The 24779-nt window shown below is 37.3% G+C and overlaps 1 protein-coding gene across 2 annotated transcripts in view; it reads left to right on the forward strand.

Moving 5' to 3' along the window:
* The window catches only part of WRN (WRN RecQ like helicase), a 152687-nt gene extending 128293 nt beyond the window's left edge, over positions 1–24394 (forward strand). The window contains exons 33-35 of one of the 2 annotated variants that reach the window (XM_003269548.3): positions 1717–1879; positions 17667–17875; positions 23629–24394. In XM_003269548.3, coding sequence (XP_003269596.1) covers positions 1717–1879; positions 17667–17875; positions 23629–23736 — 480 coding nt within the window. In that variant the 3' untranslated portion in view covers positions 23737–24394. Of the gene's footprint in view, positions 1–1716; positions 1880–17666; positions 17876–23628 lie in introns of those variants that run through there. The other variant, XM_030817077.1, reaches the window with a different exon arrangement.
* Positions 24395–24779: the final 385 nt, after the last annotated feature.

Below are 24779 nucleotides of genomic sequence, written 5' to 3' on the forward strand. Positions count from 1 at the left end.
AGTCATGTTTCTTAAAGTTCCTTACAAAGGCCATTGCCCAAGAAACCAAATAATTCCATTATACTATTTTTGAAATAGAACACATAAGAAATGGGAATTTCAAGTTCAGTTTCTTATGTAAATAATAACTTCTATGTACATGTTAAATATGCCTGTATATACCTAATTTGACCATGTATGTATAGTATAAATGAAAACAGTTACTAAGAAAATTTGTTATTGGCTCCAAATTTTCTGAATAAAGTGTATTCTAATGCTCAGCCGTAATACGGGGTTTCATGTGTTAGTTTATGTATTCATGGTTAAAAATGTGAAGACTGTTATATCTTCATTTGTGTCTTTTGGTATTATTTGGTTGTATTTTATTGTGTGATAGGTGGTATAATTATCCTTACCTCCCAGGAGACTGAGAGGGTCTTGCCAGTTAACCGCAGAATTAAACATGCTTAGAACTAATTAATCAGGAGCAATACTACAATTAGTTGGAGGTAATTTGAAACCTGGTATCAAATAACCCTGATATTATGCACACATGGTGCACACTTTTCTAGTAGACATTCAATGAAAGTAATTTAAAACCTACCTTTGAAGGATGAAAAACATTGCCTTAAATGCTCTATTCTGTGAAAGTATCAACATTTATGCAAATACAGTCTAAATTCAGACTTTGAAAATGTATTGAAAGAGAGGATCATGAAATAAGTTAGAGCTGAGTGACAAAGCTTTCTGAGTGTTTAAAAGAATGTTTTACCTAATAAGTATCTGAAATGTATTTGGAGCCACATTTGTTTAAAGAACTGTATAAATATGTAGCACTGTTCATGTGAAGTTCAATAGTAGGAAAATGCTGACAGCCCTTGTGGAACTGTGGTTATTACTATTTTATGAATAGAGCCAATTTCAAACACCTATTAGAGTCTTCTCAGGAACCTTTTATAGAATGCATCTGGAGCCTTACGTTATCGCTAAGCATTTTAGGATTTGTCTTCTTGCAAATTTGTGTAACCAAACCACCATGTGTTATTTCAAGTGTATATAGTATTGGGTTACAGTTTACTATGTTTTCAGAAGGTTGTGACAACTATTAGACTTACAGAGAATGACTTCTCTGCCACTAATGGCTTTCTAAAGTGAATAGAGAGGGGCGAGGATTGAATTCTTCGGTAAAGCTGGGTGATTTTGTTTTATTCAATACAGTATAAGTATAAAAAGTAGAACGTATAGAGAGCTGTAATGGGGGTAGTTTTAAAGAAATTCTGGGCTGGGCATGGTGGCTTAACGCCTGTAATCCCAGCACTTTGGGAGGCCGAGGCGGGCGGATCACGAGGTCAGGAGATCGAAACCATCCTGGCTAACACAGTGAAACCCCGTCTCTACTAAAAATACAAAAAAAAATAGCCGGGTGAGGTGGTGGGCGCCTGTAGTCCCAGCTACTCGGGAGGCTGAGGCAGGAGAATGGCATGAACCCCACAGTGGGGAGCCTGCAGTGAGCCAAGATCGCGCCACTGCACTCCAGCACTCCAGCCTGGGCAATAGCAAGACTGTCTCAAAAAAAAAAAGAAAGAAATTCTGAAAATGAAAAACTTAAGTAAAGGTTTAGTTCATTGTTTATTTCACACTGAGCATTTACTACCTGAATGTTTTGGACATTTTATTTCCATGACTGGAGTGGACACTTTTACAATTCACTGGGTTCTTTTGCTGTTCTTTCTCTAGAAGAGCATAGCTGAGAGCAGGATTCTGCCTCTCATGACAATTGGCATGCACTTATCCCAAGCGGTGAAAGCTGGCTGCCCCCTTGATTTGGAGCGAGCAGGCCTGACTCCAGAGGTTCAGAAGATTATTGCTGATGTTATCCGAAACCCTCCCGTCAACTCAGGTGAGAGGCATGGCCTGGCTCTGCACCCTTAATGACTTGATGAAGTAAACAAGCAATCCACTATATTTTTCACTTTTAACAGCATTAATCCTTTATGCTATTATGGAAACCTTACTTTTGTGATTCTTTTTCTTGTTTTAGGAAAACAATCTTTCTTCCCATTATCACTCAGAGGAAAATATAGTGAGAAATTTTTTTGTTTTGTTTTTTGAGACAGAGTTTTGCTCTGTTGCCTAGGCTGGAGTGCAGTGGTGTGATCTTGGCTCACTGCAACCTCTATCTCCCGGGTTCAAGCGATTCTCTTGCCTCAGCTTCCTGAGTAGCTGGGACTACAGGCGTGTGCCACCATGTCCAGCTATTTTTTGTGTTTTTTGATAGAGACAGGGTTTTCCATGTTGGACAGGCAGGTCTCGAACTCCTGACCTCAGGTGATCCGACCACCTCAGCCTCCCAAAGTGCTGCGATTACAGGTGTGAGCCATGGCACCTGGCCAATACACTGAGAAATTTTTATTTTCCTTTTCAGCTTAAGGTTACAACTTCCCCACCATCCAAAACAGTGCACTTTCATTTTTCTTCTAATTTCTACCTCATCACTTGCAAAAACCATATTTTTCTCCACATTCATTTCCAGTAGCTTCCTGACTCCTAGTTCTTCCCTAAACCCTTCTGAGTCCTTGTCATTGGTTTTGCTTGAGTAGCCTTTCTAATCAACACAGTCATTGGTATCAGTTACTGTGACATGGAAGGGACAGACCAAGTTCTGTGGGCCTCCATGTAGAAGGATTTCCTATCACTTTGCTGCAGAACCTCAGCTGTGCTTGCGGAGAGCAAGCCCCTTTGCTTGCCCTGTAGAAATATTTTAAATTATTATCCTTTTTTTTTTTTTTTAACACAAGTAAATAGGAGATACGTTAGAGGATTTTCTCTCCTAGATGTGTAAATACAAACTTGGGGTTTTATAACTCAATAAATCTGATAAATTTCTTTAGACTGTTAGGATAGAGCAGTGGCCATACCAATAGCCTCATCTCCAAAGCTGCAGTGAAGATACTTTTTACTACCTTAAAGTCTTTCCCACTTGTGAACAACTTGTGAACAATTCCCCCCAGGAATTTGGAAGATCACTCTCTGAAAGCACAGTCAATACTGTACTTAAATGGATCTGAGCAAAAATAAGTCACTTAGAAGACAGGATTATTTCTAGGCTTGAGCATGACTTGACTGAAGGTCTAAAGAACGAACAGCTCCTTCACTTCCATTGATCATGGTGGAAGCACAGGGAAAGGACAGACACAGAGGCAAGTTGGAGTAGTGCTCATCTAAGTTCCAGGGATGCGGGGGTGTGGCCAGAGGACTTCAAGTATAGTAAATAAATAACCTATTTATAAGTTATGTCAATGTCATGTTTGAAATAGAAAACCAAATACTGCATGTTCTTACTTACAAGCAGGAGCTGAAGTTGGTGCATATGGATATAAAAATGAGAACAGGCCAGGCGTGGTGGCTTGAGTCTGTAATCCCAGCACTTTGGGAGACCTAGATGGAAGGATTGCTTGAGCTCAGGAGTTCAAGACCAGCCTGAGCAACATAGTGTGACCCCCATCTCTACAAAAAATAAGAAAATTAGCCAGACATGGTGGCGTATACCTGTAGTCCCAGCTACTCGGGAGGCTGAGTCAGGAGGAGTACTTGAGCTCAGGAGTTTGGGGTTATAATGAGCTGTGATCATGCCACTGCGCTCCAGCCTGAGTGACAGAGTGAGAACCTGTCTCAAAAGGAGAAAAAAAAAAGTCACAGTAGACACTGGGGATACTGAGGGGAGGGAAGCAACAATGGTTGAAAAGGTGGGAAGGGACAGTGGTTGAAAAACTACATGTTGGGTACTATGCTCACTATCTGGGTGATGGGATCAGTTGTACCTCAGACCTCAGCATCCTGCAATATACTAATGTAACAAACCTGCCCATGTACTACCTGAGTCTAAAATAAAAGTTATAATTTTAAAAAATTATAATAAAATCAGAAAATAAAGGTCTGAGATGGAAAATTAAAAGACCAAAGCCACCCATAAGCACAATAAATCCTCCCCCCCAAAAATTACATATATATAAAAAAAAGGTATTGCACCAGGCATGGTGGCTCACGCCTGTAATCCTAGCACTTTGGGAGGCTGAGATGGGCAAATGACTTGAGGTCAGGAGTTCAAGACCAGCCTGGCCAACATGGTGAAACCCTGTCTCTACTAAAAATACAAAAATTAGCCAGCAGTGGTGGCGCACGCCTGTAATCCCAGCTACTCAGGAGGCTGAGGCAGGAGAATCACTTGAACCAGGGAGGCGGAGGTTGCAGTGAGCCAAGATCATGCCACTGCACTTCAGCCTGGGTGACAGAGCGAGACTCCGTCTCAAAAAAAAAAAAAAAAAGACCTTATACCCTGACAAGTTTTAGTTTGTGCAGGAATGCTAGAATGACTCAAGATTGGAAAAATCTTTAAATGTTAATTACCACAATAAGGATAAAAGGAGAAAAATTACCTAATGTCATCTGAGCAAAAAGAAGAAGAAATGAAAGACATTAAAAATTGGGAAAAATTTATATTTGACAATATCTTAACAACGAATTCTGCTTCTATATCACTTCCTAGCTTTCTGATGGTAACTACCCATGCAGATCTGTATATAAGGAATGGACGTAGTAGTCATGCTAATCTGAGTATTTATCTGTGTGATACTTATGAATTAACGATGTAAGTTAATAAGTTAGCGTTTCGTGAACCTGGTTAATACCGATTTGCTAAGGTTAAATTAGCCAAATCCTGAACTAAGCTGTAAAACATCCAAGGTAGGGTAGAGAGGCATCTTATGAGAAAGCTGGCCAACTCTTCTGGTCACCTTCTAATCTTCCTAACTTCAGAAATCAAGGCAGAGAGAGGAAAATAGTAATTACTTTGTAGGATTAGATGTATGGTTGTCGAAACCTCTGTTTCTCCAGTGCAGAATGAGATAGCGTTTTAGGAAAAGCCAGAGACTCAAGTGTCTTCTTCATGCTCATAGTCTGGAATTTTTCTTCCTTTAGAAATGTATTGTCTCTCAGGGCTTAAAGCAATTTGCATCTTTCGATGAGACGTTGAGTAATAGGCAATATTCTCTGAAATAATTTGTGCAGGCTGGGCACAGTGGCTCACACATATAATCCCAGCACTTTGGGAGGCCGAGGCTGAGGTCAGGAGTTGGAGACGAGCCTGACCAACATGGTGAAACCCCGTCTCTACTAAAAACACCAAAATTAGCTGGGCTTGGTGGCACACACCTGTAATCTCAGCTACTTGGGAGGCCAAGGCAGGAGAATTGCTTGAACCCCCATGGGAGGTGGAGGTTGTAGTAAGCCGAGATGGCGTCATTGTACTACAGTCTGGACAACAGAGTGAGACTGTCTCAAAAAAAAAAAAAAAAAAAAGGAATTTGTGCAATTCCCCCTGCCCCCCTTTTTTTTCTATTGGCATTTTTGCGATCATTTAGCTGCCTTCTTTATATGCTGAAACTTACAGGTGGTGTTGGTCTAGTCAGTAAGAGCAAAGGCTTTGGCAATAGAGAGATCTGTATTCAGACCTTGGCTCTAGCATTTCATTGTTATGTGACCTCCATCAAGTGACCCAATTTCCCTAATCCTCAATTTCCTCATCTCTAAGACAGGGAGAGTTAATATTGCCTCTCTTATAGAATTGTGAGAAATATAGTCGTGTCGCTTGATGATGGGGATGAATTCTGAGAAATGCGTTGTTAGGCGATTTCATTTTGTGGGAACCTCACAGAGTGGACTTAAACAAACCTAGATGGTACGGCCTACTACACACCTAGGCTGTACGGTATAGCTCCTGTCTTCAAACCTGTACAGCATGTGACTTTACTGAACACTGTAGGCAATTATAACACAGTGGTGGAAGCGGAAGCGGGTGCGCGGCGAGGGGGGTGGGCGCGCGGCGAGGGGGGTGGGCGCGCGGCGAGGGGGGTGGGCGCGCGGCGAGGGGGGTGGGCGCGCGGCGAGGGGGGTGGGCGCGCGGCGAAGGGGGTGGCCCCGCTTCGTGGCCCCGTGCGAGGGCGGAGCCCCACGGCCGGGAGCACCCAGGCTAGCCCTGAGCTAGGGCTCAAGACAGAAGGAATGAGTGAATGAATGACTTAATTTACCTCTTGTCCATAGGGCAGGGAAACAGCGCATTCATTCACTCCTACTTCCCGAGTGTCGGGGCGTAAGGATGGGCCTCGGGAGTCCATGAATGCCCTGCAGTTGTGTGGAAAATGCTATCGGTGTCTGCATTTTTCTAGGGAGAGGAGCTATAGCTGTATATTCATTCCCAAAGGGTCTTGTGACCCCAAAAAAGGTTAAAAGCCAGGACAAACTTCTGCCACCCTGAATGATGACAGGAGACCTTCCGGGGTCTTTCTGGTAGCTTCTCCCGCAAGCCACTTCTAGACTGCAGCTAGACCAGTGGACCAAAAGCACTTTCCAGATTTCGCATCTTGGCTCAGTGTTCTGCATTTCTGTAATCAAGAATGGATGAGAACCAAGGTTTGGCTATTTCTGAGATTCTCTTTGGAGCATTACTCAAAATGTCCCGTGTTCCCGTGTGCTGTGGGTTTAAAGTCGGTCTGCATGAGTTAAATAAAGGACTTCCAAGCTTCAAAAAAAAAACAAAAAAAAAAAAACACAGTGGTAAGTGGTAAGTATTTGTATATATAAACATAGTGAAACATAGAAAAGGCCCAGTAGAAATACAGTGTAAAAGATTTTTTAAAAAGACTGGGCGTGATGGCTCACGCCTGTAATCCCAGCACTTTGGGAGGCCGAGGCAGGCGGATCACTTGAGGTCAGGAGTTCAAGACCAGCCTGGCCAACATGATGAAACCCCATCTCTACTAAAAATACAAAAATTAGCCGGGTGTGGTGGTGGGCGCCTGTAATCCCAGCTACTCAGGAGGCTGAGGCAGGAGAATCGCTTGAACCCAAGAGGTGGAGGTTGCAGTGAGTCAAGATTGTGCCACTGCACTTCAGCCTGGGAGACAGAGCGATACTCTGTCTCAAAAAAAAAGAGAAGATAATAAAGGGTACATCTGTATAGGGCACTTACCACAAATGGAGCTTGCACCCTGGGAGTTGCTCTGGGTGAGTCAGTGAGTGAGTGGTGATGTGAAGACCTAGGACTGTGCACCGCTGTAGACTTTATAAACCCTGTGCACTGAGGCCACACTCACCCCTGTGATACGAGTCTACCTACCGTATAACGTACCTGCATATGTACCCTTGAAACTAAAATAAAAGTTAGAAAATTTATCTTCTTTTGCCAATAACAAATTAACCTTAGCTTACTGTAATGATTTTTCTTTATGAATTAAAATCTTTTTACTCTTTTGTAATAACACTTAGCTTAAAACACAAACATATTGTATAACTATACAAATATATTTTCTTTATATCCTTCTTCTTTAAGCTTTTTTCTGGTTTTGATTTTGTTAAATTTGTTTTTACTGTTTACATTTTTTTGTTAAAAAGCAAGACAAAAACCCACACATTAGCTTAGGCCTACATGGGCTCAGGATCATCAGTCTCACTATCTTCCACCTCCACATCTTGTCCCACCAGGTCTTCAGGGGCAGTCATATGCATGGGGCTGTCATCTCCTATGATAACAATGCCTTCTTCTGGACACCTCCAGAAAGGCCTGCCTGTTTTACAGTGAACTTCTAAAAAATAATAAAATGTATAGTATAGCAAACACATAAACATAGTAACATAGTCATTTATTGTCATTTTCAAGTATTATGTACTGTACATAATTGTATATGCTAGACTTTTACACAGCTGGCAGCAAAGTGAGTTTGTTTACACCATTACCACCACAAACACATGGGTGATGCTTTGCACTGTGATGTTACCATGGCTGTGATGTCACTAGTTGATAGGAACTTTTCAGCTCTGTCATAATCTAATGGATACTTGTTCCTGTTGGCTGCCCATCGTTGACTGAAACATCATTATGTGGTACATGACTGTAAATTAGATACTGTTCAGAAAGCTTTGTCACACTGGTAATAGCAAATGGTGGTGGTGAATATGATGATGATGATGATGATTGAAGACATAGATGGTAAAATTTTATGGTGTCTTAAAAATACCCTCGAAATATGATTTTTTTATAGTCTGTCGTTTTTAATAGGCACTTAAGGATGTATGAACTTATGTGTCTTGGAATTGCTCTTCTCGAGGAGTATCTTTGTGGCGTTCTCTGTATTTCCTGAATCTGAATGTTGGCCTGCCTTGCTAGATTGGGGAAGTTCTCCTGGATAATATCTTGCAGAGTGTTTTCCAACTTGGTTCCATTCTCCCCGTCATTTTCAGGTACACCAATCAGACGTAGGTTTGGTCTTTTCACCTAGTCCCAAATTTCTTGGAGGCTTTGTTCGTTTCTTTTTATTCTTTTTTCTCTAAACTTCCCTTCTCGCTTCATTTCATTCATTTCGTCTTCCATCAGCGATACCCTTTCTTCCAGTTGATCGCATCGGCTACCGAGGCTTCTGCAATCTTCGCGTAGTTCTCGATACTTGGCTTTCAGCTCCGTCAGCTCCTTTAAGCCCTTCTCTCCATTGGTTATTCTAGTTATCCATTCGTCTAATTTTTTTTCAAAGTTTTTAACTTCTTTGCTATTGTTTTGAATTTCCTCCCGTAGCTCAGAGTAGTTTGATCGTCTGAAGCCTTCTTCTCTCAACTCGTCAAAGTCATTCACCGTCCAGCTTTGTTCCGTTGCTGGTGAGGAACTGCGTTCCTTTGGAGGAGGAGAGGTGCTCTGCTTTTTAGAGTTTCCAGTTTTTCTGCTCTGTTTTTTCCCCATCTTTGTGGTTTTATCTACTTTTGGTTTTTGATGATTGTGATGTACAGATGGGTTTTTGGTGTGGATGTCCTTTCTGTTTGTTAGTTTTCCTTCTCCCAGACAGGACCCTCAGCTGCAGGTCTGTTGGAGTTTGCTAGAGGTCCACTCCAGACCCTGTTTGGCTGGGTGTCAGCAGCGGTGGCTGCAGAACAGCAGATTTTCGTGAGACCACAAATTCAGCTGTCTGATAGTTCCTCTGGAAGTTTTGTCTCAGAGGAGTACCCGGCCGAGTGAGGTGTCAGTCTGTCCCTACTGGGGGTGCCTCCCAGTTAGGCTGCTCGGGGGTCAGGGACCCACTTTAGGAGGCAGTCTGCCCGTTCTCAGATCTCCAGCTGCGTGCTGGGAGAACCACTACTCTCTTCAAAGCTGTCAGTCAGACAGGGACATTGTCAGATTCACCAAAGTTGAAGTGAAGGAAAAAATGTTAAGGGCAGCCAGAGAGAAAGGTCGGGTTACCCACAAAGGGAAGCCCATCAGACTAACAGCTGATCTCTCGGCAGAAACTCTGCAAGCCAGAAGAGAGTGGGGGCCGATATTCAACATTCTTAAAGAAAAGAATTTTCAACCCAGAATTTCATATCCAGCCAAACTAAGCTTCATAAGTGAAGGAAAACTAAAATACTTTACAGACAAGCAAACGCTGAGTGATTTTGTCACCACCAGGCCTGCCCTAAAAGAGCTCCTGAAGGAAGCACTAAACATGGAAAGGAATAACCAGTACCAGCCACTGCAAAAACATGCCAAATTGTAAAGACCATTGAGGCTAGGAAGAAACTGCATCAACTAATGAGCAAAATAACCAACTAACATCATAATGACAGGATCAGATTCACACATAACAATATTAACTTTAAATGTCAATGGGCTAAATGCTCCAATTAAAAGACACAAACTGGCAAACTGGATAAGGAGTCAGGACCCATCAGTGTGCTGTATTCAGGAAACCCATCTCATGTGCAGAGACACACATAGACTCAAAATAAAGGGACGGAGGAAGATCTATCAAGCAAATGGAAAACAAAAAAAGGCAGGGGTTGCAATCCTAGTCTCTGATAAAATAGACTTTAAACCAACAAAGATCAAAAGAGACAAAGAAGGACATTACATAATGATAAAGGGATCAATTCAACAAGAAGAGCTAACTATCCTAAATATATATGCACCCAACACAGGAGCACCCAGATTCATAAAGCAAGTCCTGAGTGACCTACAAAGGGACTTAAACTCCCACACAATAATAATGGGAGATTTTAACAACCCAATGTCAACATTAGACAGATCAACGAGACAGAAAGTTAACAAGGATATCCAGGAATTGAACTCAGCTCTGCACAAAGTGGACCTAATAGACATCTACAGAACTCTCCACCCCAAATCAACAGAATATACATTTTTTTCAGCACCACATCACATCTATTCAAAAATTGACCACATAGTTGGAAGTAAAGCACTCCTCAGCAAATGTAAAAGAACAGAAATTATAACAAACTGTCTCTCAGACCACAGTGCAATCAAACTAGAACTCAGGATTAAGAAACTCACTCAAAACCGCTCAACTACATGGAAACTGAACAACCTGCTCCTGAATGACTGTTGGGTACATAATGAAATGAAGGCAGAAATAAAGATGTTCTTTGAAACCAACGAGAACAAAGACACAACATACCAGAATCTCTGGGACACATTCAAAGCAGTATGTAGAGGGAAATTTATAGCACTAAATGCCCACAAGAGAAAGCAGGAAAGATCCAAAATTGACACCCTAACATCACAATTAAAAGAACTAGAAAAGCAAGAGCAAACACATTCAAAAGCTAGCAGAAGGCTAGAAATAACTAAAATCAGAGCAGAACTGAAGGAAATAGAGACATAAAAAACCCTTCAAAAAATTAATGAATCCAGGAGCTGGTTTTTTGAAAGATCAACAAAATTGATGGACCGCTAGCAAGACTAATAAGAGAGAAGAATCAAATAGATGCAATAAAAAATGAAAAAGGGGATATCACCACTGATCCCACAGAAATACAATCTACCATCAGAGAATACTACAAACACCTCTATGCAAATAAACTAGAAAATCTAGAAGAAATGGATAAATTCCTCAACAAATACACCCTCCCAAGACTAAACCAGGAAGAAGTTGAATCTCTGAATAGACCAATAACAGGCTCTGAAATTGTGGCAATAATCAATAGCTTACCAACCAAAAAGAGTCCAGGACCTGATGGATTCACAGCCGAATTCTACCAGAGGTACAAGGAGGAACTGGTACCATTCCTTCTGAAACTATTCCAATCAATAGAAAAAGAGGGAATCCTCCCTAACACATTTGATGAGGCCAGCATCGTCCTGATACCAAAGCCTGGCAGAGACATAACCAAAAAAGAGAATTTCAGACCAATATCCTTGATGAACATTGATGCAAAAATCCTCAATAAAATACTGGCAAACCAAATCCAGCAGCACATCAAAAAGCTTATCTACCATGATCAAGTGGGCTTCATCCCTGGGATGCAAGGCTGGTTCAACATACGCAAATCAATAAACGTAATCCAGCATATAAACAGAACCAAAGACAAAAACCACATGATTATCTCAATAGATGCAGAAAAGGCCTTTGACAAAATTCAACAACCCTTCATGCTAAAAACTCTCAATAAATTAAGTATTGATGGGACGTATCTCAAAATAATAAGAGCTATCTATGACAAACCCACAGCCAATATCATACTGAATGGGCAAAAACTGGAAGCATTCCCTTTGAAAACTGGCACAAGACAGGGATGCCCTCTCTCACCACTCCTATTCAACATAGTGCTGGAAGTTCTGGCCAGGGCAATCAGGCAGGAGAAGGAAATAAAGGGTATTCAATTAGGAAAGGAGGAAGTCAAATTGTCCCTGTTTGCAGATGACATGATTGTATATCTAGAAAACCCCATCGTCTCAGCCCAAAATCTCCTTAAGCTGATTAGCAACTTCAGCAAAGTCTCAGGATACAAAATCAATGTACAAAAATCACAAGCATTCTTGTACACCAATCACAGACAAACAGAGAGCCAAATCATGAGTGAACTCCCATTCACAATTGCTTCAAAGAGAATAAAATACCTAGGAATCCAACTTCCAAGGGATGTGAAGGACCTCTTCAAGGAGAACTACAAACCACTGCTCAATGAAATAAAAGAGGATACAAACAAATGGAAGAACATTCCATGCTCTTGGGTAGGAAGAATCAATATCGTGAAAATGGCCATACTGCCCAAGGTAATTTATAGATTCAATGCCATCCCCATCACGCTACCAATGACTTTCTTCACAGATTTGGAAAAAGCTACTTTAAAGTTCATATGGAACCAAAAAAGAGTCCGCATGGCCAAATCAATCCTAAGCCAAAAGAACAAAGCTGGAGGCATCATGCTACCTGACTTCAAACTATACTACGAGGCTACAGTAACCAAAACAGCATGGTACTGGTACCACAACAGAGACATAGAAAAATGGAACAGAACAGAGCCCTCAGAAATGATGCCACATATCTACAACTATCTGATCTTTGACAAACCTGACAAAAACAAGAAATGGGGAAAGGATTCCCTATTTAATAAATGGTGCTGGAAAACTGGCTAGCCATATGTAGAAAGCTGAAACTGGATCCCTTCCTTACACTCTTATACAAAAATTAATTCAAGATGGATTAAAGACTTAAATGTTAGACCTAAAACCATTAAAATCCTACAAGAAAACCTAGGCAATACCATTCAGGACATAGGCGTGGGCAAGGACTTCATGTCTAAAACACCAAAAGCATTGGCAACAAAAGCCAAAATTGACAAATGAGATCTAATTAAACTAAAGAGCTTCTGCACAGCAAAAGAAACTACCATCAGAGTGAACAGGCAACCTAAGAATGGGAGAAAATCTTTGCAACCTACTCATCTGACAGAGGGCTAATATCCAGAATCTACAATGAACTCAAACAAATTTACAAGAAAAAAACAAACAACCCCATCAAAAAGTGGGCAAAGGACATGAACAAACACTTCTCAAAAGAAGACATATATGCAGCCAAAAAACACATGAAAAAATGCTCATCATCACTGGCCATCAGACAAATGCAAATCAAAACCACAGTGAGATACCATCTCACACCAGTTAGAATGGCCATCATTAAAAAGTCAGGAAACAACAGGTGCTGGAGAGGATGTGGAGAAATAGAAACACTTTTACACTGTTGGTGGGACTGTAAACTAGTTCACCCATTGTGGAAGTCGGTGTGGCGTTTCCTCAGGGATCTAGAACTAGAAATACCATTTGACCCAGCCATCCCATTACTGGGTATATACCCGAAGGACTATAAATCATGCTGCTATAAAGACACATGCACACGTATGTTTATTGTGGCACTATTCACAATAGCAAAGACTTGGAACCAACCCAAATGTCCAACAATGATAGACTGGATTAAGAAAATGTGGCACATATACACCATGGAATACTATGCAGCCATAAAAAATGATGAGTTCATGTCCTTTGTAGGGACATGGATGAAACTGGAAACCATCATTCTCAGTAAACTATCGCAAGGACAAAAAACCAAACACCGCATGTTCTCACTCATAGGTGGGAATTGAACAGTGAGAACTCATGGACACAGGAAGGGGAACATCACACTCCGGGGAATGTTGTGGGGTGGGGGGAGGGGTGAGGGACAGCATTAGGAGATATACCTAATGCTGAATGACGAGTTAATGGGTGCAGCAAAACAACATGGCACATGTATACATATGTAACAAACCTGCACATTGTGCACATGTATCCTAAAACCTAAAGTATAATAATAATAATAAAAATAGAATGTATGAACTTAATAAGTATATAAGAAAGAGTGTTCCCCAAAATGTATTTTATACAGACATACAATTTAAGAATTCAAACAGGTTGTAATGGGGTGTGTGTGTGTATGTGCGCACACGCATGCGTGCTCATTCACACCAAAGAATTCTTGGGCATATGTTCCCGAATGTCCTAAATGGACATTCTAACATCACTTCATTATGGGCAGAGGGAAATGGTAAAGGAAAATTTCATATTATATTATTCAGCCATGTATTGACAGCATCTGTTTTATTTGCCTATGGTAAAGAATTGCAGTGCTGTTAATTTGCTTTCTAAATCATGTAGGCACAAAGTTATGGAACTTTAGATTTAGAAATGAAATTGGAAATCATTACACTTTCCCTTTCCTATCCCCACCCTGTTTTGGAGATAAGGAATGTGAGGCCTAGAGAGTTATAAAACTGTTTTAATACCATGTCTAAGATTAATGACTGAGCAAGTTTTTCTTTTTACTCGTGTTAAAGTTGTATTGCCAATTAACTTAAAAGAAAGGAATATGCAATTTCTAATCCTGATATAAGATATGGGTATATAAACTCTAACTTGATGAGTGAAACAAACTAACTTATTTATAATCCGTTTCATATCTTTATTTATTGGGTGTTTTTACCCCTTACCTTTAAAGTAAGAAATATTAAAATCAAGCAGAATATAATAATGAAAAATTCTTAAGACATACTTATTAAAAACTTATCCTTCTGTTAATACACTGTATGTAGGTTGCATATATAATATGAAAAAGTATATTTTTTGTAGCTTACTTTTAAATCCAGAATAGAGGAGGTTAAGAAGGTTGTGATAACCATGAACTCTTTTTTTTTTTTTTTTGAGACAAAGTCTTACTCTGTTGCCCAGGCTGGTGTGCAGTGGTACAGTCATAGCTTACTGCAGCCTTGAACTCTTGGGCTCAAGCGAGCCTTCCACTTCAGCCTCCCAAGTAGCTGGGACCACACCTGGCTAATTTTTAAATATTTTTGTAGAGATGGGGTCTCACTAATTTGCCCAGGCTAGTCTTGAACCCCTAGCCTCAAGCGATCCTCCCACCTCAGCCTGCCTAAGTGCTGGGATTACAGGTGTGAGCCACTGAGCCCAGCCCTCTTTTATTTCTTTTGATAGTACACTCATAATCGTTAAACTATCATTTATGGATGTGAGATTGTGCTTTTGGATTCTTATTTTTTCTTTATAAAATACTTTTTGTTCTCTTACTGTAGAAAACATTGTTGGATCATAAATGATAATAACAAGGAATGAGGATATACATACTATAATAACGATTCAGATATGTTATTTTCATATTTTATTTAACTGTAGCCATGCCACAATAATTTAGAGTTTTAAAGAACAAGTTTGATTGAAATCTAAACTTTGTACAATCCTGAATTGAGAAGTTTCCTATATTTTATTATGACACAATCTTTACCTAAATATAAAGTAATTATGAATTGAGAAAACATAGCTATTAATTTCATACTCTGTTAAGTAGATTTTGTCTGGAAAACTGTTCATATTTAAAGGAGCTTTGTACCTTTGTATTCTTTTCGTTTTTCCTTGTTTATATAATTTTAAACTCTGTATGGATTTGGCATTCTAACTATGCTTAATAATAAATTAAGGCATTGAATGAGGTACCTAGATAGTATTTTGATTAATTTTATTTCCCAATTCTTAATGTGCGAGTAACTGGAAAATTAAGAGTGGCTTCCAAGGGATCTGCTGCAAAAGTAAGGGTAATATGATCTCTTTTAAAACACTGAAGATGTGTAGCCAGTGTTGTTGTTAATTCTGCAGTAGATATTTTTAGCACTTATTTACGCGGGAAGTTAGAGCAGAGTAAGATGCACCTGTAAAGCTAAATGCCACTTATTTGCATATATATAAAATGCAGGATGAATTTACCATAGAAATATAAAGCATACTTATAGAAATGTATTAGAAAAATATATGAATTTTTAACTTATATCTAGAAATTAACCTTATACATTTAACTTTAAATCATTAGTAGTGGTTTAACACCATAAGCGGGTGTTTATGCATCATCATTTTATGAACAAAAGACATTTTAATTTTAGAAATAAAGTGATTCAAAAGAGAATAAAATATCTAATTTTTTCTTTTAAAATTAATTCGTTTAGCCCATTACACGATAATAGCTCAAGCTTGTGTGATTTTTTCCTAAAAAATTGGTTTATAAATATTACATTTACAGTATGAAGAAATTAATCATACATAGTTTATTTATCTAATTTCTAAATACCCGCGGAAGAAAATGAATTTAATGCAATGTAGTTGTATATTACTTGGTTTCGAGTGTGGGAAAATTTATATGGTCTTTCTAAAACCACACTATCAGTAGAAATACAATGTGAGCTACATATGCAATTTTAAATGTTCTAGTAGCCACATTTTAAAAAGTAAATGGATGCAATTTATTTTGAAAATATAATTTAGTCTACTATATTTAAAATTTTATCATTTCAACATGTAATCAATATGAAAATATTAATGAGGTATTTTATGTACTTTTTTCTGTAATAAGCCTTTGTAATCAGGTATGTACTTTATATATACAACAAATCTTCTGATGCTAAATTTTAACTGGAAATACTTGATCTGTGTTTAGCTTTTGTAAAATTTACTGTTGAACAAAGTGGACTAATGTGCCCAAGTTGTTCCAAACATATTTTAAAATTTGAAAACAAAAAGGAACTCAAAGTAAATTTGGATACACACATACAACAGAATACTCAGCCATTAAAAAATGATGAAATAGTAAAATTGGGGGAATTTTGACGATATTAGGATGATATAATGACCAAGGGACAAATACAATTTTAGTTTGGTTGAGAGATATGATAGTCACGTTGCTGATTTTACTATGTATAGAGGTTATCTTTTCCTTTCTAAGATTTTGAAACTTTAGTTAACCCACTGACCTAGTTTCTATTAGCTGTGTAACTTTCTCTTCCTGTTTTGTTTTGTTTTGTTTTGTTTTGTTTTGTTTTTTTGCTTTTTAAACTGCAGTGTTTTGAGGAGTCTTGGAGTAGCAAGCTAACCTTTGGAAGAAAGGAAAATATAAACCTGAAAACCAGTAATTTAAAGAATGTCTTTTCAGGTTGTCATTTGAAAAATACTTTGTTCCTGATCACTAATTTGAATTGGGTGTCAAATGTTTGATATGTTTTGTAAATTAGGTGAAGATGAGTGAGTAGGTTCTAAACTTCGGTTTACTGCACTCTGGAGCATTGCAGAAGAATGTGGTGTTGGAGGGAAGTGCTGAAACATAGTTATTGGCTTGCCTATAGGAGGGTGCTACATAATTTTAGAAGGTGTCAAGAAATTGACACAGTCTGAATTAGTTCTGTTGAGCTGCAAAAAATGTAAAGTTTCTTGATTCTGAAAATAAGAAATATGTTCCCAGAAATCTCATCTAGTTAATGTGCTTTTAAAATCATTGATGTCTCTTGTTATTACAATAATAGCCATTGAAAGAATCTTTTTTATTAGAATCTTATTTATAAGTAAGATTAGCTTCTATTTAAGTAAATTGTTTTTATACTTGATGTTAGGCAAAAGGCCAACAAGTGATCAGAATAAATTATTTTAAGAGAAAACTAATTATAATTGATATTTGGAATTGGAAGCACAATTTCCTTTAGAACAATTCCACAAATGGTTGTTTTGATTCTCACGGCAGCCCACAAAAGACAATTTGAAACACAATTTATGCAGTGTCAATAGTACTGACCTGACTTTGGATCTTGGAGGCAGGGGCTTCAGGTGATACCCAAGTGGAGTTTTTACTCTATTTCCATTCCATAAGGCTGTAGGCATTTGAAAGAGGAAACTTTTCTTTGGCAACCTTCCTCCTTCCTTTCTACAGAATATTTCACTATTTCTAGCTCATAGGTTTTCTAAAATATTCTCTGTAATTTATTTTGAAATGGAGTTTTTTTATCTTTTACAGATATGAGTAAAATTAACCTAATCAGAATGTTAGTTCCTGAAAACATTGACACGTACCTTATCCACATGGCAATTGAGATCTTTAAACATGGGCCTGACAGCGGACTTCAACCTTCATGTGATGTCAACAAAAGGAGATGTTTTCCCAGTTCTGAAGAGATCTGTTCAAGTTCTAAGAGAAGCAAGGAAGAAGTAGGCATCAATACCGAGGTATTAATTATATATAGAATTTTCATATAGTGTCAGTTTGTTCAATTTGCATATCCTAGTACTAGAATGCTATGTTTTTTGAACTGTTATGAATTTTGATATGATTACTTTCTCTATGTGCTACATTTCCTTTGCTTTTCATAAATATGATCTGAGAAAAGTAATTTAAAAAAAAGACAGTAAAAGGGAGGTTTAGTCCATCTGTTTAGCTTATTGTGTAGAATGTCAGCTTAAATTTTACCTGTACCTCATATTGACCATATAGCCTGGAAAATCTTTCTTTCGGAGGTATAGTTAATAGATTTAAGCATATGGCAGTTTATGTAGTTAATGAAAGTGAAAACAAATTGTATTATAAATACCTCCCAAACTGGTTTATTATCATTCTGTCATTCTTCCTGCTCTATTACTATGATATTGAATATCTGAGGTACAAGGATTATTGTTGCTTGTGGCTCTGCGCATTTCCTAGTGCTTTTGCATGATGAGAGAAAGATTGCAAATTTAGTATTATGTTAGATGGTATGTTTTATTAAAATCAAGTGCTTCAAAAATAATTGCTCTGTGTATGGCATGAGATAAATAGCAATCAGATAATGTTATTTAATAATATGACTATTAAATGATGGCATAAATTTGAAAATTTGACCTTTGGCATCTTCCAGGTCTAAAATTACATGACTCCATTGTAAATATTTTTGAAATGATTAACTAAAAAATTGTTTCAATTCTTAGTTGGTAAATTCAGTGTGGTAGTAGGTGGTGGTGATTATTTGTATTAGAGAATTAGAAATTACACTTTAATTCTAAGGTAATCTTTATAGGATGTCCAGCAATTAAACTCCTACGTTTTTGAATTGCTTAAAAATAAGGGAACTGATCTTTTTAAATTCTGTACTTGAGTTAGGTCTGTATATATAGTCGTGTCCTAGATAATCTAATGGAACTTAGTTGGGAATCTTTATATTGTTTATAACTGAACTAGCTATAAGAGGAACATTAAAGAAAACATATTTTGGGTGGAGGTAATGAAATTTAGCTTCTAATGCTCAGCCTTTTATTTCTATAATCTATACCAGATACCTAAGACCCTCTTATTTTTTCCCAGCTTCAACCTGTTAGTACAGGAAAAGGTGTAACTTACTATTTTTCCTCAATATTGAAGCACATTTGTAGTGAAATATTATTTTAACTATATATTGCCATTTTTGCTTTTTCCCTATTTCAGTAACATTACATGTCAACAAGAGAATGGGGGGTATTTTGGGAGGGGTTGGGTGGGAAGAAATTTTACTAAGCTTACTAGATTCTAAAAGGTATACCTTATTTGGCCCCTTTTCCCCATTTAGGGGAACAAGGGTGTTGGGGGTTGGGAAGTAGATAAGAGGTGAGTGAGTCATCCAAAGCATCTGTCTTCATCAGCCTCCCTGTATGAAAAGCTGATTTCTGTGGAGTATTGGAGGCCTACTTTCAGAATCTGTCATATGTTAACATTCATCTTCTCTACTGACGTGATTTATATCCCTTAGTCTATTTCATTTTATAATTATGAAGCTTCTGACAAAGGATAAAGTCATTAGAACAAATTCTTTTTATTGGTTGACGTGTTGTTATGTTTATATCTCTTGTGTTTGCTATTAAGATAGAAGCTCAATCATGTCTTTGTTTAACAGAAAGGTGATGTCTTGGCATTGATAATTCTGATTCAATATCCATAGGTACATGGTGGATTCTTTATTTAGTATTCTTTTATTTCTGGAAAGTTTTCTTAAACGATAGTTTTTTACAATTTCATTTCTATAAAGTTTTCTTAAATCATACTTTTTAGCATTTTGTTCCATTACTTCATATTTCTTCTTCAGGAACTCCTGCTATGCATGTATGTTGGATCTTCTTTACCTAGCTTCAATATTTGTCACTTTTCATGCATTCTTTTTATTTCATTTCTCTTTACATTTTTTTCTTCCTTTTCACCTTCTAGTTCTCTTTTAACATAATCAGTTGTATTTATTTCTGTATTTCACATAGCTTAGTATTCACTTATTTTTAAATTATTTTTAAAACATTTTTAGATTTAAAAATTCTTTTTTTATTTATATATACATATATTATTTTATTTTTACCAAAGGAGCAACACTATTAACTGAAGACTTCTATAATTTTTTTCTCTTATTTCTGATTCTTTCCTCAGTTTTCCCCCAGTTTTGAATTTTTCTAATTTTGATTTGTGATGTCCTTTTGTGTTTTAGATAATTTTCCTAATGTTTTCCAGCTCATTTTGAAAGGCTACAGTTTTATTCTGTATCTAGTCAAGTCTTTCTGGTGTCAAAGATTTGACCTTGATACTTTTCTTTTGCTCATTTTCGTATGAGATTAGTTTTCCTGTACTTTCAAAAGAAGGCATGATTCAAGATGGCTTTCCCAATTTCACATCTGTCTCTAATGTTTTTGTGTAACGTCTAAAATATGGAAACTTGGTTTATGAGATCTACTCTGCCATTTTTATCTGGGCTTTCTCTTCCTTTTGTCTCTGTTGTACCTGTCCTCCTTGGTTTTGATTTAACCCCAGTGGTTTCTCCTGAATGTGGAGCCTTCTAGAAGGCAGCCTCAGCTAGTCCCAGGGTTCAGAGTAGCCAGCTGCTCTCTTCACTTAAGAGACCACTGTGAATTCCTCGTACTCACTTGCTATTGGCTTGGACAAAAGCCCTCCCATTTTCAGATGCTATTATGAGATTAATCTCTCATTAATCTGTCTTTCCAGTGTATGCCTGTGGGCTATCTTGGGGTTCTCTTGTTACCAGACATCTCCCTGCTTGCTTCTGCTTTCTCCCATACAGATGTCAGTACTGTGCAGGTCTTAATTGCTGTTGGTGGTTTGCCCCTACATTCTTACAGTTTTAGTTTCCCAAGGATACCTTTAAACTTGGTTTTATTGTAAATGTCGACAATGGATTTTGGGTTTTACTATCTAGTTCTGTCTTAATTCTGGAATTCAGAAAGATTAAAAGCTCTGTTGCTGCTGCTGCTGCCACCGTCTTCCCAGTACCCTCTCCTCCTATGTCTTTTTTTCTTCTTATTTTTCTCGACTGTATGAGAGAGAATGTATGACATTTCCTGCTTGACCACTGTTTAATTATAAATTAAAATACACAATATTTTATACAAATTGTTTTGTAGAAGATTTATTTACAGATGCTCTTCCACAGGTAAAATTGATTTATGAAAATAGTTTTCATGACAAATGCATCAGGCTTGGTAACTAAATATATGGATTGATCTTGTTTATAAATGAAATTAAATGTGAACGTAACTTATGTATTTCTGTATTTGCTTACATCTGTATGTACACATATAATCAGCAAATGAGTTGACGTTTCCTATTTGTAACTTAATGGTAATAGCTTGGTAACAGAGTTGGGAGTATTAAAAAGATGTAAAGAGCCCCTTAAAATTTTGTTGCTGGGAATTCTAGTCTTCTACTGATGAAGGAAATAGACACTGGAAGGCATTGCTTCTATTAGGTAACTTAGATCTCATACTGACGACTTCTTCAAATACTTATTGTTGACACTCAAAAGACACACTTAGTGTAAGTAAGCATTTCCCCCCTTTTCTCAGTGAAATAAGATCATTATTATAATTCCATTATAAATGCTGATGATCATATTTATAGAAATATAGAAGACTTGAAATGATATTAGCTACCAATTAATGTGTTTGAAGAAGAAATCAGAATGTGTTTTGCTATTTTACATTTATTCTTATTTAACTCCAAATAATTCAGTGATGTTATATACTATTATTTCCATTTCTCTGTGAAGACGTCGAAGCTCAAGTAACATGCATAATAAGGTCAGACATTTAGCAAGTGGCTCAGTTAAAATTCAAACCTGGCTCTGCCTGGTTTCAAAGTCTGTGCAACTCCATGGTATTAGGCTACAACATGACTTAGGGTTTCTTCCTCTGCTCTGTTGCTGTACAGATGTCCTCCTCTTTTGGCAGAGTGGGAGAAAATTTTTGCAATCTATCCATCTGATAAAGGTCCAATATCCAGAATCTACCAGGAACCTAAACAAATCTACAAGGAACCTAAGCAAATTTACAAGAAAAAAAAACATTAAAAAGTGGGCAAAGGACTTGATCAGACACATCTCAAAAGAAGACATTTATGTAGCCAACAAACATGAAAAAAAGCTCAACATCACTGATCATTAGAAAAATGCAAAATGCCTTTTCTGTATGCCACCTTATATCCCCAATATTTATTATTTCTAAGTCACAGTATCTTACAGTGTATATAAGTCTCATCCATTCTTTTGATTTTCTCTTCCCTGCTTGCAATTGGGTACCTAGGAACAAAGTTGCAATCTGAGCCAGTTTTTTCTTTAGCCTTTGCTGATGTGTAAAAAGCCATTTTTTCTACCCTGGATTTCTTTACTTAAGCTGGAACAGCTAAGTTTTTACCTTTCTTAAATATAAAGTTTCGGAGTCTTCTGCCAAGGATCTTTTGCTGTTTTCCTACTGTTAAATATTTCAAAGCCTTTTTTAAACATATGAAGTATAATCAAACATAGCAAGCAGCTGATGAACAATATCTAGATAAGTCTTCATTCTTGAAATGGAATAAATGGTATTTTTGTATTTTAGGCTAACAGGCATCTTGTACCTTAGGTAAGGCCAACCTTCTCATAAAATTGCTCAATTACTTTTATTAATAATAACCAAATTAACTCTGGATTCCAGGGTGTACTCATGATGGAATGATTTCTCTGTCATGTTATCCTGAGGATCTAGTACTCTGAGATAACACAAATGTATGCCACTTTAGGCTTATGAAACACTCAGCTACTTAAAATTGTTTAATTTTTTTCATGTGCAGATGGTATTGTACCCAAACACTACCTTTGTGTGTGTGTGTTTTGTTTTGTTTTGTTTTGAGACAGGGTCTTACTCTGCCCAGGCTGGAGTGCAGTGGCGTGATTATAGCTTACTACAGCCTTGGCCTCCTGGGCTCCAGTGGTCCTCCCAAAGTGTTGGGATTGCAGGCATGAGCCACCTCACCCAGCCTTAAATTATTTTTTTTCAATGATGTTTAACCTGAGGGTTAGAGGCTCTTTGGCACGTGAGCTGCTGAAATGTGTGCAGAAGTGTTGTGCTCATGTATGTTTCTCTTTTTTTCTGGGAAGTGGATCTGTAGTGATTCTCAGATGAGTCTATGAGACAAGAAACTTTTATTTTTTTCATTTATTTAGCAAATGTTTGTTAAGTATGCTATGCCTTGGCCACTCTACAGGGTGCTGATTGGACCAGTCTGTCTACCTACCATTGTAGATGTTAGAAGCTATATTCTTTTCACATGCCTAATATAACTCTTTGTGTATGTATGCATGCCCAGGCATGTTCCTTCCTCAGAACATTAAATTCACCATTTTGGTCCACTCAAGGCAAGTACACCGTGGGACACAGATCTGAAATAATGTCCAGATTTTTACTTACTGAATGAGGTGTCTTGAGTGTATAAGACTACATGATGAGATGGCAAATAATTGCCTGAAGAAATGATATAGTGATTTTGTGTGTCTTATATTTATTTACTTTTTGATCCAGAAATAAATTATATAGATACCACTGTTTTGTTTGGATGGGGGAGAAAGGATGGGTGTATATTCAGGAACCTATGTTACTTTTTTGCAACTAATACCCCTTCTCAGTAGTACAAATATTTGATTTCTTTTTCTTTCTATTTCCTATAGACTTCATCTGCAGAGAGAGAGAGACGATTACCTGTGTGGTTTGCCAAAGGAAGTGATACCAGCAAGAAATTAATGGACAAAACGAAAAGGGGAGGTCTTTTTAGTTAAGCCGGCAATTACCGGAACAATTATGTTTCTTGCTGTATTATAAGAGAAGAGCTATATTTTATTTCTGAAGAGTAAGGAATAGTATTTTGGCTTAAAAATTATTCTAATTACAAAGTTCACTGTTTATTGAAGAACTGGCATGTTAAGTAAGCCTTCTGCAATTCATGTAAAGTTTCTGGGTCTTCTGGGAGCCTACGTGAGTACATCACATAACAGAATATTAAATTAGACTTCCTGTAAGATTGCGTTAAGAAACTGTTACTGTCCTATTTTCTAATCTCTTTATTAAAACAGTGTATTTGGAAAATGTTATGTGTTCTGATTTGATATAGATAACAGATTAGTAGTTACATGGTAATTATGTGATCTATAATATTCATATATTATCAAAATTCTGTTTTGTAAATGTAAGAAAGCATAGTTATTTTACAAATTGTCTTTTCTGTCTTTTGAAGAACCTCTTAAATACATTGTTAAATGGTATTAGTTGACCAGGCCAGTGAAAATGAAACCACATTTTGGGTGCCATTAAATAGGGAAAAAACATGTAAAAAATGTAAAATGGATACCAATTGCACTAGGCAACTGTACTTGTATTTTATATACAATTTCTATTATTTTTCAAATAATAAAACAATGTTTTTCATACTGTTTATTATATATGTATTTTTTAGCTTTAATTTACTTAATTACTTTATTCTAATCTCTCTTATGTAGCACATGTGACTTAATTTAAAACCTATACTGTGACACAGAGTTGGGTAAATAATGATTATTTAACTTTAAGCAGTTCACTATACATTTCAAAGCCTTTGACTGGCTTTTTTGTAAATAAAAATAACTTGTTAAGAAAAATATATGTGTCATAGAAGAACTAGAAAATTCAGGGAAGTGAGAAAAATGAAAATAAAAATCATTCATAGTTTTACTAGTAGCTAATCACAGTCAACCCCTTTTGTGTATCCCGCCAGACTTTTTTATATTCATTTGTTTTTAGGTAAAATATAAAAGTCTCGTATATTCCCATTTTTCTGCATTGCTTT

This window comes from Nomascus leucogenys, chromosome 8, assembly GCF_006542625.1.
Source record: "Nomascus leucogenys isolate Asia chromosome 8, Asia_NLE_v1, whole genome shotgun sequence".
Taxonomy (NCBI): Eukaryota; Metazoa; Chordata; class Mammalia; order Primates; family Hylobatidae; genus Nomascus; species Nomascus leucogenys.